We start from the raw sequence: 20,996 nt of genomic DNA on the forward strand, positions 1-20,996 counted from the left end.
TTTTAGGCTATGACTGTGTTTTGGGGGGAGGGAGGGTCTTATGAGAAACAAAATTTCTTTCCTTCCTTCAAGGTTATCTTTGAGCTAAGGTCTAAGAATATGATATCTCTGTAAGTATGTATCTCTCTGTTTATATGGATATGTTTCTTGCTGGTGTGTGTAGAAATGTTTATGTCTGTGTTTAAATTAAGAAGAAATTGAGCAGTTGTATTAAATTAGAATAATCACCTAGAATTCACAAATGAGGATTTGGGGAAAAAAATAACTCTTATATCTCTATTAAATATATTCTCTGGTCTCTGCTGTGGTGATAGTCTCTGTAACTGTACATGTCCAAACGATTACTTTATATTTTAAATATAGTTTAATGATAATTCTGATAAATCCAATCTCTGTATTTATTGAGATACTTTTGTTTCAGTTTTGTGATAAAGTTAAAAGCTGGGCAAAATATATATATATATTGTTTTCAAACTCTATACATGGCGGTTATGAATCTGAACTGACTCGAGAGCATTTAGAAACAGCAAAAGTATAAATTAGCTGTTATCACAGTACTGAAAGTGCTATCAAAGTATAAAACAAAATGAAATACATAGGAAATGTTTTTATGCATGAAATCTGAAGACGTTTTCCCGCAAATGTCTTCAGCCCAGGCAGTTTAGTTCCATCTTGTGTCTGGTTTTAAGATGTCAATTTTTTTGCATACCTTGTGCACCTCTGCCTACTCAATTGCTAAAGTCCCAAGCACAGTGTATTAAAAGTTGTTGTGGGCTGCTTCCTTCAGCCAGTTCAGGAAGAACAGAAACTCCCTCACAGGGCTTTTTCTGGGCATGTCCCTTCATGGCTATTGGGGTTTCCTAGTTGTTATGTTGTAACCCAGAGACACGCAGAGGCAATCTTCTAAAGCCTTCCTATCTGCATTCATCCCCTCCCTGCATTTGTAAACCTGTTCTGCAGATCTGGTGCATTATTGCCATTACTTGTGGTTGTGGGAAGAGATTCTTTTCTTCTCTGTGCTCTATAAAAGGTTTCCATGTGAGGGAGAACTTTGGATTTCATTATCGTGTCATATTGATGATTTCCTGAACAGGGATGATCTATGTTTGTTTTCTGCTGTCTTTATTCCTGTTTAAAATTTAATAGAGTTTCTAGGGGTCGTGGTATGAATAAGCACTGGACTGCAAGGTTAGTTTGAACCACAAGGTGAAAGGTTCAAACTTACCAGCTGTTTCATAGAAACCCTATGCAGGGTTGATATGAGTCAGAACTGACTAGATGACACTTAACAGCAACAACATAACATGTATATGTTTGAAAATGAGATCCTTTTTTCCTCTACCACAGAAATAATACAGACTTCAAGAAAACACACTTAATTTTTTTTTTTTTTATTGGACTAAGTTTTTAAACATTTTTCTAATGAAGATACACCAATGGCCATAAAGCTCATGATGTAAATGGTCAGCATCTTAGAGATATGCAAAGTAAATCCACTTCAAGAATTATGTTGGTGTTGTTAGGTGCGGTCGAGTCAATTCCGACCCATAGTGACTCTTTATAGGGTTTCTGAGGAGCAGCTGGTGATCTTGAACTGCTGACCTTGCAGTTCAAACGGCTTTGCAGTCTGGTGTATTAACCCACAATGCCACACTAGGACTCCCTCAAGAATTATAGGATGGCTATACCCCCAACGAGATGGATTGGCTAAGTGGAAGCATCGATGGACTCAAGCGTGGCAACAGTAGTGAGGTTGGCCCAGGATCGGGCAGTGTTTCGTTCTGCTGTGCATAAAGTCGCTATGGGTCGGTACCCACTCGATGGCACATAACAACAACAACAAATAATAAAAATTAACAAAACAAACTAACAAGTATTATAAAAGGCATAGAGGTATTTCAACCTCTACACAGCCTTGATAAGGATAAAGAAATATGCAGTCACTGAATAAATCAGTTCAGCAATTCATTAAAAGATTAAACATAAAGTTAACATTTGTTGTTGCTAAGTACCATTTAGTCTGTTCCAACTCATAGCAACCTCGTATAGGGTTTTCTGAGCAGTGACTGTTGGGTTTGAAAAGCAGACCTTACTATTAACAGTCAAGTGCTTATCCTACAACACCATACCAGGGCTCCAGTTCTAACATGACTCAGCAATTCCACTCCGAGACATATATTTAAGAACATTGAAAACATAGATTTGTACAAAAACTTGGGCATGAATGTTCCTGGCAGCATTTTCATAATAGCAACTCATATCCAAAATGGAATCAAAAGATAGTGGATTTTTTTCCCCCAAGAACTTTTTGACACTCCTTTTTAGGTTCATCAACTGATTGAAGAGATTAAAAAAAAAAAAAAATGTGGTATATCCTTACAATTGAATATTATTCAGCAATAAAAGGAACAATGATGTGTTTATACAAAAATACAACAGATGAACTTGAAAGCATTATGCTAAGTGAAAGAAGCCAGGCACAAAAAGTCAAATATTTTATGATTCCCTTTCTGTGAAATGCCATTCAGGATAGGCAAAACCATCTAGAGAGAAAGTAGATAAGTGATTGCCAGGGGTGTGTGGGGTGGGGGAGGCCTTGGAAGAAAAATAGGGGTGACTGTTTAATGGATTCAGGAAATTCTTTTGGAGGTGATGAAATTTTTCTAGAATTATTGGTGATGATTGCATATATATTGACAATGCTATTGTTGTTAAGTACTGTGGAGTGGGTTCCGACTCATAGTGACACATTGTTCTGACTCATAGGGTTTCCGAGGCTGCAAATCTTTGTTGTTATTGTTGTTGTGTGCCGTGGAGTCGGTTCCGACTCACAGCGACCCTGTACAGGGTTTCCGAGGCTGTAAATCTTTACGGGAGCAGAAAGCCCGCGGAACAACTGGTAGTTTCGAACTGCCGATCTTGAGGTTAGCAGCCCGATTCGTAACCACTGCGCTACCAGAACTCCTTATATTGACAATAGCATACTTATTTATTTTATAATGGGTAGTACAGTAAAACAACTTAATTGCTTATATTGTAATGGGTAAAGTGGTAAAATTTGCATTATGAGAATTTTTATCTCATTTTAAAAATATAAAAACAAACCCACAGAATTTACAAAATAAAAGAAGTTGTGTGTCATAGAGTTGGTTCTAACTCACAGTACCATGCATAGGTTTTCTGAGACTGTGAATCTCTCCAGGAGCAGAAAGCCTCATCTTTCTCCCCAGAACTACTGGTAAAAATAATCAATTGACCCTGAAGCTAACAGCCTAATTCATAATCCATATGCCACCAGGGCTCACCCAAATAAAGAAAGAACTTTATATAGTTCTCATGAACGTATTGTTGTTGTGAAGTGCCATGGAGTCTGTTCCGACCAATAGCGACCATGTATAGGATTTCCAAGGAGCAGATGGTGAGCTTGAACCGCCAACCTTGCAATTCAAACAGCTTTGCAGTCTGGAGCATTAACCCACAACACTACATCAGGACTCCCATGAATGTATAAATTCTACAAAATATAGACCTCATGTACTTTATCATTACTTAAGAGAGAGTTAAGAGAGAGTTTTTTATGTTTTATTTTTTAAATAGTGTTCAAAAAGCTCATTTGTAATTTTTTTTCATAGAATTGGAAAACATTATAGAAGTATATACATGTTTTCATCTACATACACACACAATTCCCTTTTCTTAAAAAAACTGGTTAAATTCCTGGAATGGAAAGAAGCCAAGTTAAGTTAAAACCGCTGTTAATCAGAGTCGACTCAATTGCACCAAGCAACAACAGCTTCAGCAATCATCCCAGGACTAGGATTACATATGCCATTCAATTAAAATAAGTGGAAAGTGATACCAACATGACAGGAATTGTTGTTGTTAAGTGCTGTCGAGTTTGTTGCAACTCATAATGACTCTGTATAGGGTTTCCTAGGAGTGGCTGGTGAATTTGAATCACCAACTCTGCAGTTCAAATGAATTTCTAATCCAGGACATTAATCCACAACACCACACCAGGACTCCGATGACAGTAATTAGAGCTATGGAAATAATAGAAAAGAATTAAATTAGTGAGAAATATGTGGTTTTAAAATATACACAGAGTAATTTTGCTTCTGATTAAGATAATGTAGACCTCCCCTTCTGCCTAAAACAACCAGAAAAATTGGAATTTTGATTGTCTAATTTTAAAATTAGCAGTTATGTTCTATTGCTGAGACTTAAGGTACTTCTGTCATGTGACAAGTGCTTTAAATATTTTGTTCATTATGTATTCATTTTTATCACTCAAATAAATGAATACCTCTGAATGAATTATTTCAAATATTTTGTGAAAAACCACTTAATTATTCTGATGCAAGGTCCACACTCTTATGGCCAATCAGCCAAATTTGTCGTGCTACCTGGTATTATTATTAAAGTCCTATTGTGGAACTGTAGGACTGGACTGCACTGCAGAACTGGACTGCAAACTTCCCAGTTTGCAGTCAAACCCACCAGCCACTTCTTGGTTTAAACCAACTCAGTGGCACTTAAAAACAACTACATGTTAATGTAAATAATTTCACTGAAACTCACACCCACTGAAATTATTTATGCCTCCCCTCTGGCTATAATGGCCAAGTTGAATAGATAAAACAGAGACTATCTCATTTGCAAAGCCTAAACATTTATTACCTGGTCCTTTACAGAAAGCTACCAACTCCTCCTCCAGTGGCTGTTGTGGTTTTATGCTGTGGAGTCAGTTCCCACTCATAGTGACCCTGCATAGGGTTTCCGAGGCTGTAAATCTTTATGGGATCAGAAAGTCTCCTCTTTCTCACTCAAAACTTCTAGGAGTTTTGAACTGCTGACCTTAAGACTAGCAGCTGGATTCATAACCACTACACTACCAGAGCTCCCCCCTCTTCTTAGTATCTTACTAGTACTACACTTTAATTTCAGTCCAGGATCTTGATTCATCTGATACTGCCATTGTCTTCACTCCACCTCCTACTTACATGCTTACCACACATACAGTTTTAAAATCTGAGAAACATACCGAATAGACAGATTAGGGTCATTTGGTATATGTTTACTGAAAATAGAAATTATGCAACTGCTTGACATTGTAAGGGATACAAAGATGACACATATAAGTCATGTAGACGCAAGGAGGACAGAGAAAGCTGTTCACGAACAACTTTGAAAATATGTGGTAAATTTAAATGTGAATAGACTAACTTTAAAACTAACAACTGAAAAATTCTTTTTTTTTTTTTTAAAGTTAAAGGCAAAAATCAGATTGGATTCAAATTTAAATAAGTTTTAGTGGTAAATGTTTTACTTATTTAAAAACATTTCCCTAAGAAGATCTACTAAATGTAAAAATACTAAAATTTGTAGCTGACCTCTGGATAGATTCATCATTGAGGATTAGCTATACATTTAATTACTCTTTCTTTTTAAATCAGGTTAGGATATTGTTAATTAATACAAAGATACATGAAAAATGTATTCTGCAAATCTTAAAGTTCAACATAGAACATCTGTGATTGTTTTCTTTTAAAAATAAACTTACTTTCATGTCATTCTTAGTTAATATCTTTAGTCAAACCTGCTGTTTTTATTCTTTGTGATTGTGTCCAACAATTTCTAGTATTTCAGAAGTGGTAAGTCATGTTATTTGTAAATTTAAAGTTTCAGTTTTAAGTGGGCTTTGTTTCTAGAATGGACTGAAGAGCTGCAATGTATAAATAAACCATTTGTGTGTTTTCTATTTCTCATAGATTCTACTAAGAAATTAAAGGACGTTCTTGAAGAATTCCATGGTAATGGTGTGCTTTCAAAGTATAATCCTGAAGGGGTAATACATTTTCTTTCCTTTATAGCAGTTTCATTATTTATGTTTTGGTATGTGGGAAATTCTTATAGGAAGAGTGCTTGGTAATGGGAAAAATCTATATATCTGATATATAGTATTATATAATGTTTATATATATACACACATATATAACATGCATACACTACAACAGAAACAAAATTCAGTTACTAACACAATGCTGCTCTAGAAGATGTGTGAAATGTTGTACTACATTTCTTCATCTGATCAAGTTTTGGCAATGGAAATAACTTTTCTCCATTGCATTCTTGAAAGAGAAAAAACAAATCTACAGGATAGTGTTAGGTTTTTCTTTTCCTAGAAGAAAGGATACGGGAACAGAGAGGAAGTGTGTCTATGACTATGACAAGCGTAATTTAACTCAAAATGGATATGGGTATGGGGCTGAAGAACACCTTAACGGAGTTCTTTCTTTGACAAAAGGAAAATTTGGTGCTGAATATAAGCCTATCACCTTAAGAAACCAACTTGAACAAAAAGAATATTTTTTCCTTATTCTGTGCCTAATATAGTATTACTAAACTTCTGTGTCCTTATGATTCTCTCCTTACAAACTTTGCATGTCCCGTCGATTGCTTTGGAACACTATGCTTGCATGAATGTCTTTCCTTTCCTAATTATTTGTTAAATACCCTTCTATTTAATGTTAACTGAGAGAAGCTATATGTTACATGTTTGCACACCATTACTGTGAGTTCATTTACAGCATCACCAAATGATACTTGGATTGTGTCAGAGTTAAAACAAACTGTACTTTATAAAAGACTGTTTTACCGTGATATATTTATCTGTCCACTTAGAAAGATTTATTTGCTTGCTAAAATGTGTCTTGTTTGTTATCATTGTTGTATTTCTGCATGTTTCTCAGAGGACAATTTAGATGTATTTCTCTGTTTATAAAAGCAATAGTTTAGTTATCACAAGCCAATCTCTGAATTCCTGTCCTATAACTTTTGCATGTTCTCTCATTTTTTTCAGTATTTTTCATGGTTATCTATTTTTAATATAATATTTTCTTATTCTCTTCACATGTTAATAAAGAACTGTGTATTTGAAAACACTTTAATCTTACTAAGATTTTTCTTTTTTAAAAAAGGATGAAGCTTTAGTACCAGTAAATGATAGGGAAAGTAACATTGTTTGCAAACCATATTCATTTTTTGTAAATCAGTTAAAAAGCAAATGTCTGATCTACTTCTCCTTCAGATTATATGTTACCAGATGCTATAGAATGAGAGAAAAATATGTGCTCAGGTAAACTTGTAGAAGTGAAATCCTTAATGCCTAAGAAAGCAGACTGAGAAAAGTAAAGGTGACAACTTTACTGAGATTTTATAGACCCCAAAATGCCATTAATATTTATATTCCCAACCATTCTTGAACACTTGTATAATATCTAATTTGTTGTTATTGTTGCTAAGTGTTGTTGAGAATGTTCCAACTCATAGCAACCTTATATAGGGTTTCTGAAACTTTAAATCTTTGACAGAGCAGAAAGTCTCCTCTTTCTCCTGAGGAGCGGCTAGAACCACAGACCTTGTACACGGAGATAAAACTGAGCTTTTTCTCTCTAAAGATAGCTTCTAGCTATAAATTCAGATAACAATAATCTTGTACTTACTATTTCTTATTTAAACAACTCTAAGGATTTAATTCTACTTATATTAGGTTTTTGAGGAGCATTTTCAGGCACTGTCTACTAAATTTATTGAAGTAATTATTAGATTAATTGTTTAACACACATGTGATGTTAGCCTTCTCAATAATTTAATGCCACTTCATAAATGCACTGATTTTCTGGTTAAACACATTATTAATACAATGAAGAGTTAAAAAATAAAAAGTTAGATCTCAAAGTGACCCAAATATAGTTTCTAATTGTAAGAGCGAAACCATGTTATAATCTAAACACTGATAGGAATTTATTCTTCACAAGAAAAATTTAAGTTGATATTACTTTTGAAAGACTAGTAGGCATTTTATAATATCCGTTATGTAATAATTAGGAATTTCCAATGTTAAGATCAAGAAATTCTCTTCAATATATGACTTTTTTCCATTTATACAGAGTTAATCTAAGTGCATGAAATGATTCATATAAAAAAATGAAGTTACTGTGTTCTGTAGACTGGTTGAGTTGTGTTTAAAATTATTTAGCATGGACAATGTTCAAAGAGACAAGAAAATTTAAACGTTATTAAGGTAACCTGTCTTTAGAATGACTAATTAATGTTTTCTAAACCGTAAATGGTTTTTATCACCTATATAAACATTGTTCCATATAAAATCTATTTGCAAAGGAAGAACAATCCATCAATTAAATTGCTTCTTCCACTACAAAGTAAATTGCTTAAATGGTAGACACATGAATTATTTTGCTTCTAGTTTACTTGAATTTCTGCATTTTAAAAGTGTCATGTATAAAAAGTAAGCCAAGTAAAGGTACATGAAATTGTTTTGTCTACTTTTATAGAGAAGTATAAATGCAATATATATATAAAACTTTTATTCTTACGCACAATTGTAAAGATATTTCAGAAATTATTATTTGAAGGAGCGAGTAGTAATATAATCATAAATTGTGACCTTAGAAATTTTCCAAAATTAAGCATTTGAAAAAGGGCTTGATAGTTCTGAATTAATAAAATTATGAGTAAAATAAAACCTCATATCCAGAAAAGTAAAAATTAATATCCCAAGATTAATCAGCTAGATTTGTGACATTCACTACAAAACTAGTTGTTTATAATTCTACTTTAGAATTGATGCTCTTTCCTCTTTACTTCATAGAGTAGACCATAAAATGAAAGCAAAGACTTTGGCAGATAGGACTAATCAAAGGAAGGCATAGGCAATTTAATACATTATGAAATGAATGTTGCACATTCAAGCACACAAATTATTAGGCTCGCTCCAAGCAGGTTAAAGTACTTCTATTAGTCTCCACCTAATCTTATGAGGAAAATATATGCTGACAGTGTAAGTACATTTTAGTAAGATCTAGTCTTAGTAAGAGTTTTCAAAATAAAACAGTCAAGATATAAGTGATACCATGAGAATATTGGCTTTATATGTCATTGACTCAGACTTATAATTTTAATAAAAATTGTTCCAGTGATATGAAAATCAAAAAGAATAAATAAAATAACGATGATGCTCTATATTGTTGTTGTTGTTAAGTGCTATCAAGTTGGTTCCATTACTTAGTATTATTTCATTAGTTCAATAATACCTGTGTGTATGTATATATATAGGTATGTAAAGGCATGCAAAGAGAGTGAGGTGTGTTCATCTAAAGAAATGAAACACCAGGAATTGGGAATAAGTATTTATACTATCAAATACCTTTATGGAGATTGTTATATTTTCAGTTCTCTCTGGAAGTTTTCTGCCATTCAATGTGTTATTAGTTATATTTATTTCATGTCATTCAAAGCTATTTACTTATTTTAATCAAATATTAACCTAGTCCATATTTCTTACATTCTAATGTATTTCACAGTATTCTGGAGGGCTTATAAAATATAGGTTGTTGTCCCCACTCTGAATTTCTGATACATCGATACTGAGGCTGGGCTCAATAGTATTTATTTTTACCATTCCCAGTTGATATTGATGCAGATACTTCTGATTTGGAACCACTTTTTGTAAACCAAGGTTTAAAATCAACATATAAGCTTGAAATTTTAATTAAATTATCAAGGATATGAGATATTGAGTATACTTATCTTCCTTTAACACATGTATTCTTTCTTTCCTTGCATGCACAGAAACAAGACATTCTTAACCAAGTAAGACATTTTCTTTTCTATTAAAATCTGCCATTTCTACTTTTTCTAATGTGAACTATGAATTTCTCATCCATTTCATTGAGCTATATATCTGTATCAATAAGATTCATACAGTATTTCAGGTTGCCTATAATACTCATTTATAAGATTTAATTGAGTTCAGGTGCAATTGCAAATTTGTTCAGAAAATTGCAAATTTATTCAGTCAAGGTCTCAAATAGAACAGATAGTACCTAACTGAAATCAGAGGATCCAGAATGTGAACTTCACTTGTTTAGACTCTGGGACCTAATTATCTAATTTAACCAATTCATAATTGTTGAGTGCCATCAAATCAGTTCCAACTCATTTCCAGTGGAGTTCTGGTGTGCTGCTGTGTGTTAATGCACTGAACTGCTATGGTTCTGAAGTGACCCAATGGCAGTTAACAACAACTATATATATATAGTCAAGAGAGACCAGTCACTGGAAAAGGATATCATGTTTGGTAAGGTGTAGGGTCATAGAAAAAGAGGAAGACCCTCAGTGAGATGGATTGGCAAAGTGGCAGCATCCATGAGCTCAAACGTGATAACAATTATGAGGTTGGCCCAGGCAGGACCGGGCAGTATTTCGTTCTGTTGTACAAAGGGTCACTATGAGTCAGTACCAACTTGATGGCACCTAACAGCAAACTAACTATATGTATAAATATATATATTATCAATTGTACTGTGATGTGGTGCTATGGATTAATGCACTGGACTTCAAAGTCACTTTGAACTGAAAGTTTGTTGGTTCAAGCTTACCAGCTGCTCCTTGAAAAACCTATACAAGGTCACTGTGAGTTATAACCAACGCCATGGCACTTAACAACTTAGCACACAATGCAATTGATTATATCAAAAATGTGTAGGTTGACTTTGATAAAGGTCCTATCCCATACATATACAGCCTCCTAAAATGGAACATTACTGAAATGTTAACTCATTGACTGTGATGATCATTACGAGTTCCCACTCCACAGGACGTCCTTTACTTGATCTCATCCCTGTCTTTCGTGGAACTGTATCACCTCTCCAAAGGTGTACTATATTGACTTCATGGCTCTTAGGAAGCTATGGTTTCTGGTGTGAAGTTGATGCCCAGCTGTTTGTCATCAGGGCCATTTGTTGAACAGTCTTGGGTCAGCAAACCCACCATTCTGCATATTCTGTATCCCCAGTTGTTGTTGTTTAGTGCCGTCGAGTCGGTTCGGACCCATAGCGACCCTGTACAGGGTTTCCGAGGCTGTAAATCTTTACGGGAGCAGAACGCCTCCAGTAGAGACTATCTTATACCGGGTCAGAATCACTATGGTTTTACTTGAGGACAACAGAATGGATTTCTTTTTTCCTTTCGTTTTCCCAGTCTTTTTCCACTTGCTGTTGTTTAAGCAAGCAATTCCAGTTGCAAATTGACAAAACCAGGAAAAGTGAGGATAGATTTGTTGTTGTTAAGTGTTGTCAAGTAGATTCTGACTCATAGTAACCCTGTATAGGGTTTCCAAAGAGCATCTGGTGAGCTTGAACTGCCGACCTTGCAGATCAGATGGCTTTGCAGTCTGTTGCATTAAGCCACAGAGGTAGGCAAATGAAATGAGGGCATGCACATGTTATTGCTTTCTATGTGCTCATTCCTCTACAGCTGTGTTCTCTGAGGGAAGGATTGTCTCTGTCCACATTTCCTGTCAGTAGAGGATTCCTGGGTCGCTATGGGTCGAAACTGACTTGACGGCACTTAACAACAACAACAATAACAACAACAGAGGATTCCTGGACAAGCCTGGGCTACTATTATTAGCTCCATGGGCTTCCTTTTGCTATTGGTACACCATACTATAGTTTTCTGTTAATGTGTGTACCTTTTACACTCAGACAAGTGTGTTGCTCAAGAAACTTAATTAGAAATCAGGGAATTCAGAACATACATTATACTATGCTGCTCCCTAGTTAATATTTTGGATTCTTGGTGTGATGTTATAGGATAAGTACTGAGAGTTAACCACAAAGTCTGAAGTTCAAATCCACCAGAAACTCCTCTGAAACATTATACAGCATCATTATCAGTCAGAACCAACTCAATGGCACTTGACAAAAATAATTACTATTTTAAATGCATTTGACAGGAATCATTGACGATACATTGCAAATACCATTTTACTGTAAACTCAGTAATCTTTATGGAATTTAACTCAACCATTTCCATTAAACAAAGCATCTGAAAAGTATAATAGATTTTAGGAGTCCTATAGAACTGAACTCAAATCTCAAATCTGCCACATATTAGCACGTATGGGACAAGATCTATAATTTCTTCTAATCTCAGTTAATGCATTGGACTGCAAAATCTGTTTGATCAATAAGGTCAGAGGTTCTAGCTTACCAGTCACTCCACAGAAACCCTGTACAGGGTTGCTATGGATCTGAACTGACTCGACAGCATTTAACAACAACAAACTATATGGAGAAGTCCTGAAGTGGCACTGTAGGATAAACATTAGCCCACAAGGTCGGTTTGAACTCACAGGCGCTCCTTAGAAACCATATACACAGTCACTATGGGTGGGAGCCTACTTGAAGGTACTTAAAAACAGCAATTTCAGTTTACTTACCTACTAAAAGAGGAGCATTATCAGCCATTTGTGGAGTTCTGGTATGGCAGTGAGGGTTACTGAGCTGGACTGCAAGGTCAGTTTGAACCTCAAATTCGGCAAGCAGTACAAGCTCACCAGCCACTCCTTGGAACAGGATCGCTAGTTGGAATCGACCTGACAGCAATTAACAATAACAATCAGCCTTTTATTAGGTCATAATAACAGAATGTATAGGACAGCATAGATGTTAAATGTTTTTAATCCCTCAGTCATTTTGATATTATTGGCCTAGTTGCTGGTTTTTTTCAATTTGCTTAAAAATATATATATGATTATGATTTAATGGTAAAGTAATCTTATTTGAGACATATTAAGTGAAAATACATATTTATGCTGAAATTTCTATTTGTATTTTACAGTTTAATCATTCTACCTGAATCAAAGCCCTTTCTGTACATTTTCTTCAAAAAGACACTTGATTGGATCTTGATGAGTTTACTATTGTAATGTTCATTACTCAAATATGCAATGAGCACCTATGATGTAAAAAATCTGTCTTAAATAGTAGTCTATGTGGCAGAGTTGTGTTGGATATAGCAAATAAAAGAAGATATAAATGAAAATTTATATGTACATATATTTGCATAAAGAAAGCACCTTTTAGAAATTTTATTTAAAATATGCAGCTCCTTGTCCAATTGCCATGGAGACTATTTCTAATAAGAAACAACTTCTCATTATCTCATCATTAAAATTGTAGATACCTACCTTTCAAATATATAAACTTTTTCCTGTTTTATTATTTTTTCTACAACACTTAATATCACAAAATATTTAATCTATTTCCTTTGCTGTTTTTGAATGTGAAGATATTCTCCCTAATGGCAAGACTTTTGTTTTCCCAAGGTAATGGCTTAACCTCAACATGTAGATCAGAAGCCAGTACAGAACAGGTTCTCAAAAGTCATGTGTTTCTCTATGAGAAAATCTCCACTGCCAGAAGAAACTAAAATGATAATAGAATGAGGACATTTGTTTTAATTCACTTTCAATATATTTGGATGGATACTAGGGTTATTCTTAAATATTATAAGGAATATAAAAAAATTATCCAGATGGACAAATGCAATCATTAAAAAAAGGATATAAAATGTATTTTGAATTTGTGCTAACTTGGCAGTAACATGTGATCTGCTTCCCCAGTCTATATTCTTTACAGATTCTGTTTGTTGTCTCCCTATTAATTACTAGAAGAATGCTAGACATTTAAGTTAATTATTTTTCCTTTTGCTTGGCCCCCTTTTTTTTTTTTTTTTTTGCTGATTTTTATCTTATTTCTGAATTTCATCATTAAATCATAGGCACCGATTTCAAAGCTGTTCTTGGTGGATTATGCATGCCTGTTAAGGACTCAGGATCATGCAAATACCACATGTTTAGGACATGGCAGGTTTTGCTTTCTTAACTTTTTTTCGAAAGAAGAGGTACATTTATTGTCTAAAAATCAGTCGTGTCCTAAATGGAGATACTGGGATTCCAAACAAAATCTTTTTATTCCATAGGTCTTGTTTGTTGTTCTTGTTGTTTTCCTATATTATTAAGATAATACTTCCTTTGATATATCTCTGTTTTAAAATATATCCATATGAAAATTATAAACATAGAGAAACCTGAGCAATTCAAGCACTACTATTTCTTATAGAAGTTCACATTTTGCTATCAACTTTCTAAAAATAAGCAATTTAATGTCTTGTCAAATGCATATGAAAAATTTAAGGTAATATGACTTTGAGGGTTATTCTTAAATTTTGTGTGGAATTGCGAAAATTTGAACAAATATTATTTCTACTTATTGAATCCTTACACAGTGCTAACTATGTGCTAGAATGTCATTCTAATGCTTTGAGACTATTAAAAACAAAATTAGTGCTTATAACAACTCAAATATTAAGTATTGTTCCTGTATTCTCATTTTACAAATGAGAAAATTTAGGCACATAGAGTTTAAATAAATTACTTGCAGTTGCCTGGCTAGAAATTGTTAGACCCAAAACTTGATTCAGATACTCCGACTTCATAGACAGTTCTTCTTATTTTCTTGTATGTTGCCATTCAAGCAGATGCCAAAAGGTCTAGGACACAGAAGGAAGCTCTAACAAAAATAAACTTATCTCTAACTGTAACATTTCCACCATTCTTCTGCTACTTTGTTGTATGGTAGTGGCTTGCATGTTGCTGTGAGGCTGAAAGTTCTGCCACTGATATTTTAAATACCAGCAGGGTACACCCATGGTGGAGAGGTTTCAACTGAGTTTGCAGACCAGAAAAAGGAAAGGTGAACTACTTCTGAATATTTAGCCACTGAAACCTAATAAACGGTAGTCAAACACTATTAGGTAGCACCAGAATATTGAATATTGAAAAATGATGAATAGCACCAAAATATTGTCAGATTTAATGCCAAATGATGAGCCTCTCGGGTTAGAAGGCACTCAATGTACTGTAACTGCAGAAGAGCTGCCTCTTCCAAGAAAAACTGACCTTGATGACATGTATGCAATGAAGTTTTCAGCAGTCTTATTTGCTGATGGGGCCTAAGTCAAAATGAGGAGAACCACTAGCAAACATTCATTAATAATCAGAACATGGAATGTATGAAGTATGAACCTATCAAAATTGGAAATTGCCAAAACTGAAACGGAATGCATAGAGATCAATGTACTGAGCATTAGTGAGCTGAAATGCATTTTGGTTGGCATTTTGAATCTAACGATCATATTGTTTAGTTTGCCTGCAATGACAAACTGAAGAGGAATGGTGTTGCATTTATCGTCAAAAAGAACATCTCAAGATCTATCTTGAAGTGTAATGCTGTCTGTGATAGAGTAATATCCAGACAGCTACAAAGAAGACAAGGTAATACTACTGTTATTTAAATTTATGCACAAACTACTAAAGTCAGTGATGATGAAATTGAAGAATTCTACCAACTTCTTCAGTCTGAAATTGATCAAGCATGTGACTAAGATATACAACTACTGTTGTTTGGAATGCAAAGCATAGAAACAAAGAGGAAAAGTAGTTAGAAAATATGGCATTGGTAATACAAATGATGTTGGAGATCACATGATAGAATTTTGCAAAACCAATGATTTCTTCATTACCAATACCATTTTTAAACACCATTAAGGACAATTGTACACATGGGCCTCACCAGATGGCATACACAGAAATCAAATTGACTCTATCTGTGGAAGGAGAAAGTGGAAAAGCTCCAAATCATCAGTCAAAACAAGGCCAGATGCACGCTTGGAACAGATCATCAATTGCTTATTTGCAAAATCAGGCTGAAGCTGCTTTTGCAAATAAAACAAGTCCATGGGACCCCAAATTCAACCTTAAACATATATCAAATAAATCTAGAGAGCATCTCAAGTACAGATTTGGTGATCAAAGTAGAAGAGTTATGGATGACATCAAGAACATGATACAGGAAGAAAGCAAAGGGTCATTAAGAAGGCAATAAAGAAGAAAAAAATTAAAATGGACACCAGAAGACACTCCGAAACTGGCTCTCCAGTGTATAGATGCTAAATCAAATGAAAGAAATGAGGAAATAAATGACCTGAGCAGAAAATTTCAAAGGGCGCTTCTGAAGCAAAATAAAATATTATAATGAAATGTGCAAAGACATGGAGTTAGAAAACCAATAGGGAAGAACACATAACATTTTTGGAGCTCAAAGAATAGAAGAAAAAACTCAAGCCGCGACTTGAAAAATGCAAGGATGCTATGGACAAAATACTGAATGATGCAGAAAGTATCCGAAGAAGATGAAAGGGATACATAGAACCACTATACCAAAATTAAATGGATGATGTTCAAGCATTTCATGAGATAATATATGATCAAGAGCCTATGGTACTGGAGGAAGACGTTCAAAGCATTGACAAAGAACAAGGCTACAAGAATTAATGGGATACAAGTAAATTTTTCAATAAATAGGCAGCACTGGAGGTATTCTTTTAACTATGCCAAGAAATTTGGATGATCTGACCAACTGATTGGAAGAGAGCCATATTTGTGTCCCTAAAGAGGTGACCCAACAGAATGTGAAAATCATTGGACAACATCATTATTGAATATCACAATTCAAGTAATATTTTGCTAAAAATATTTCAACAATGCCGCACTAGTACATTGACAGAGGTTCAATGAAGATGTGGAACAAGGGATATTTTTGCAGATGTCAGATGAATCTTGACTGAAAGTTGAGAATACCAGACAGATGTTTACCTGTACATTATTTTCTATATAAATAATGTGTGGATCATGACAAGCTGCGGACAATATTGAAGAAAGTGAAACACTTAATTGTGATCATGAGGAAGCTGTACATAAACCAAGAGACTGTTGTTCAAACAAAACAAAGGGACACTGAATGGTATTCACCAGAGTTGTATTTTTTCACCATACTTATTCAATCTCTACACTGAACAAATAATCCCAGAAGCTGATTGTATGAAGAAGAACATGGCAACAAGATTGGAGGAAGATGCATTAACAACCTACAATATGCAGGTAATACGGTTTTGCTTGCTGAAAAAAACAGATCATAAATCCTTACCGATGAAGATCATAGAACACAGTCTTCAGTATGAATTGCACCTCAATGTAAAGAAAATAAAAATCCTCATAACTGGGTCAATAAATAATAACCTGATCAAATGGAGAAAAGATTGAAGTTGTCAAAGACTTCATTTTGCTGCATCCTTTATCAACACATATCATAGCAGCAATCAAGAAATCAAATGATGTGTTGAATTAGGTAAATCAGCTGTGCAAAATCTCTCTAAAGCATTTATAAGCAAAGGCCTCAGTTTGAGAACTAAGACGTGCCTTACCCACGCCATGATATTATCAATTGTTTCATATGCATGTGAAAGTTGGACAGTGAATCAGGAAAACTGTAGAAGAATTGATGCATTTGAGTTATGCTGTTGGAGGAAAATATTAAAAGAACCATGGACTGCTAGAAGAACAAACAAATCTGTGTTGGAAGAAGTACAACCAGAACCTCCTTTATAAGTCAGGATGGCAAGATTTTGTCTCTCATTAACTTCAAACACATAATCAGAAGGAACCAGTCCCAGGACAAAGACATCATGCAAAGTAAAGTAGAGGGTCAGTGATAAAGAGGGAGACTCTCAATGAGATGGATTGACACTGTGACAGCAGCAATGAGCTCATACTTAACGGAGATTGTCAGGATGCTGCAGGCTGGGTTAGCGTTTTGTTCTGTTTTGCATAAGGTCTCTGTTTTGCAATTAACTCAATAGCACTTCACAACAATGACGAGAGAAATATTTACATTACGTAAACTTCCAAAATTTTGCAATAAAATTAACTCCTGTTTCCCCATGAGAATTCTTGAGGGTTGACTATGCAAATAGTTTTTTAATTCCATTGAATAAGGATCATTTCTCGCCCAACAACTTAGTTGTAAGAAAGTCTAATGTTGTAAGATGCCATCGAATTGGTTCCAATTCATTTCCACCTTACACACAGCACAATGAAACAGTGCCCTGTACTGCACCATCCTGAAAATTGTTGTCATGTTTGAGCTCATTGTTGCAGCCAATGTATCAATCCATCTCATTGAGGGTCTTCCTCTTTTCCACTTCACCAAGCATTATGTTCTTCTCTCGGTATTGGTCACTTCTGATACCACATGCAATGTACTAGAGCAAAAATATCTCCCCATCATTTTCCTATGGAGCATCCTGGTTGTACTTCTCCCAAGACAGATGTATTTGTTATTTAACAGTCCATGTTACTGTCAATATTCTTCACTAATAGCCGACTCGAAGGCACTTAACAACAATAGCATACTTCACATTCATTCATTCTTCTTGGGGTCTTTCTTATTCATTGTCCTGCTTTCACATGCATATGTTGTTGCTGTTGTTAGGTGCCATCAAGTTGGTACCAACTCATAGCAGCCCTATGCACAACAGAATGAAACACTGCCCGGTCCTGGGCCAACCTCACAATTGTTGCCATGCTTAAGCCCATTGATACTGCCGCTTTGCCAGTCCATCTCGCTGAGGATCTTCCTCTTTTTCTCTGACCCTCCACCTTGCCAAACATGTCATCCTTCTCCAGCAACTGGTCCCTCCAGACAATATGTCCAAAGTATGAGAGATTAAGTTTGACCATCGTGGCCTCCACGGAGCACTCTGTCTGCACTTCTTCCAACACAGATCTGTTGGTTGAGCCTATTGAAAATACTATGGATTGGTTCAGGCTCACCTTAGTCTTCAAAGTGACATATTTGCTCTTGAACAGTTTAAAGCAGTCTTGTGCAGCAGATTTGCCTAATGCAATATGCATTTGATTTCATGATGGCTTCTTCCATGAGAATTGATTGTGGATCCAAGCTGAAATAAATCTTTGATAACTTCAATCTCTTCTTCATTTAACATGATGTTATTTATTTGTCCATTTGTTAAGATTTTTGTTTTTCTTACATTGAGGTGCAATCCATACAAAAGGCTGTAGTCTTTGATCTTCATAAGAAAGTGGTTCAAGTCATCTTCATTCCAGCAAGCATGACAATATGTGTCATCCACATATTGAGTCGTCCTCCAATACTAACGCCATGTTCTTCTTCATATATTTCTGAATGTTAATGAATGTTTGCAGATGTTTTTTCACATTTTGAACTGTGCTCCATCAGCAAATAAAGGTCCTAAAAACTTTGCTCTGTCTACATCATTAAGGTAAACTCTACTTTGAGGAGGCAGCTTTTCCCCTGTTGTATTTTGAGTGCCTCCTAACCTTATAACAACAAAAACAAACCTTAAGCGCTCATCTTCTGGCGTGTAATCAGACAGTGTTTCTCTGCTATTCATAAGGTTTTCATTGGCTGACCTTTCAGAAGTGGTCTGCTTCAACTTGGTCCTAGTATTATGCTGGAAATTTGGCTGAAATCTGTTCACTTTTTGGTGACACTCATGATATTTAAATACAAGTGGCATAGCTTACAGTATCACAACAGCACAAAGCCACCAAAGTAAAACAAACTGACAGATGACAGTGGAGTAATTCAATAACAAGAGTAAATACCCCTTGATTAGAAAACTTGATTTGAATTCAGCCACTTGACTATGAGCCATCTCTGCGTATTTTAAAACCATGGCTTTATTCATATTGGCAAATTGCTTTTTGAAAGGAATTCTTCTACCTGACGATAGTCTTTACATGTTCATATTATTCATAGTGTTTCATTATGTGGTTCAATAATAGTAGAATTTCAATATTCTTTGGTGATAATTTTTAAGTATGAGAGGAAATGAGTTTTAACTGCAATAACATATATTTCTTAGGCATCTTTCTGAGAATAAACAAGACAAAGCAAAAATAAATTAACTAAGGATGCCAGGTTGTCAGATTAGGTTTTAGCAGAGTCTTGGAACCCTTAGTAAACAATATTAAAGATTTTTTATTGGATTGAGGTTTTATTTGGTGCAAAACCATATACAACACATTACTTTATTTATGTTCTAAAATGCATAACATTATTTTCTTTAATGCTATCTCTGTATGTTATATTTTATTTTAGGTTTATCTACAATAAATACAATAATAAAATTAGTCATTCTCCACTGCTTGCAATTATTACACTAGCTAATATAATTACAAAGGGAAAAACAGATTCTGTCTCTTCTAAAATGACATTTTATAAAAATAATTTTGTCTCACCTTTCAGAAATTGTACATCAGTCTGCCAAATTTAAGCTTTCTCTGGTTTTCCCTACATTTTTTCACTTCAGTTACACTAAACTGAGTAAGGAAATTGTGCCCATTACTATCAAACCTGTGCCTATTTCTGTCTAAAGTATATAAATGGGTATATAAATGACATATCACTTTATAAACTCACATATATAAGGGTGCTTCAAATAGTTCATGGAAAAACTCCATAATCTTTTCATTTCATTTTCAGCAAACCTTTTAAATTAAAGCCCCTGTGTACATGTATGTTTATAATGTATACATATAAGAATGTCTGTCATTTATAAACACTAGCCTAATTACTGTGTACATGTCTTAAAAATGATTTTCTTTTAGTTTATGTATATACAGTTTCATTACTAGAATAATATTTGAGATGAGTAATACTATTTTTAAAATATTTACTGCATGGATTACCATATGTTGAGAGCCAATCACAGTGGATAGAACTTTATATCCATGACCTAATTTGTTCCTCTCAGTAGTAAAATGAGGTAAATGTTATTATCCTCATTTTAAATTAGATATTGACTGAGACTTACTGAGGATGAGGAATTTACCTAAAATTACCTAGAATTTAGAACCAAAGCCAAAGCTCAACCACAGAGCAATATTCCTTCCAATCACATACTTGTGTCCATACTGACACATTATGTAAAAGTCTGCATACAGATTAGTCAACAGGACTGTATAGTTACATGTATGTATGCATATATACATATATATGAAATGTAAATATGGAGATATGTGTTGCTGTTCAGTACCTTTGACTCATGTTGCTGTTAGTGTCATAGACTAGGTTCCCACTCAGAACAAGCATGTATATGCTCTCTGAGGATTGGCTAGTGGATTTGAGCTGTCTACCTTGTGGTTGGCAACCCAGTGTTTAGCCTACATTGCCACACCAGAA

At 34.6% G+C, this 20,996-nt stretch overlaps 1 protein-coding gene across 1 annotated transcript in view; it reads left to right on the forward strand.

The window, feature by feature from the left end:
* Window positions 1–20,996, forward strand: part of DGKB (diacylglycerol kinase, beta 90kDa) — a 273,672-nt gene that overhangs the window by 101,415 nt on the left and 151,261 nt on the right. Inside the window, exons 2-3 of the mRNA XM_006832292.1 lie at window positions 5,772–5,848; window positions 9,655–9,675. Coding sequence (XP_006832355.1) covers window positions 5,772–5,848; window positions 9,655–9,675 — 98 coding nt within the window. The remainder of the gene's footprint in view (window positions 1–5,771; window positions 5,849–9,654; window positions 9,676–20,996) is intronic.

Source organism: Chrysochloris asiatica, unplaced genomic scaffold (genome assembly GCF_000296735.1).
Source record: "Chrysochloris asiatica unplaced genomic scaffold, ChrAsi1.0 scaffold00006, whole genome shotgun sequence".
Taxonomy (NCBI): Eukaryota; Metazoa; Chordata; class Mammalia; order Afrosoricida; family Chrysochloridae; genus Chrysochloris; species Chrysochloris asiatica.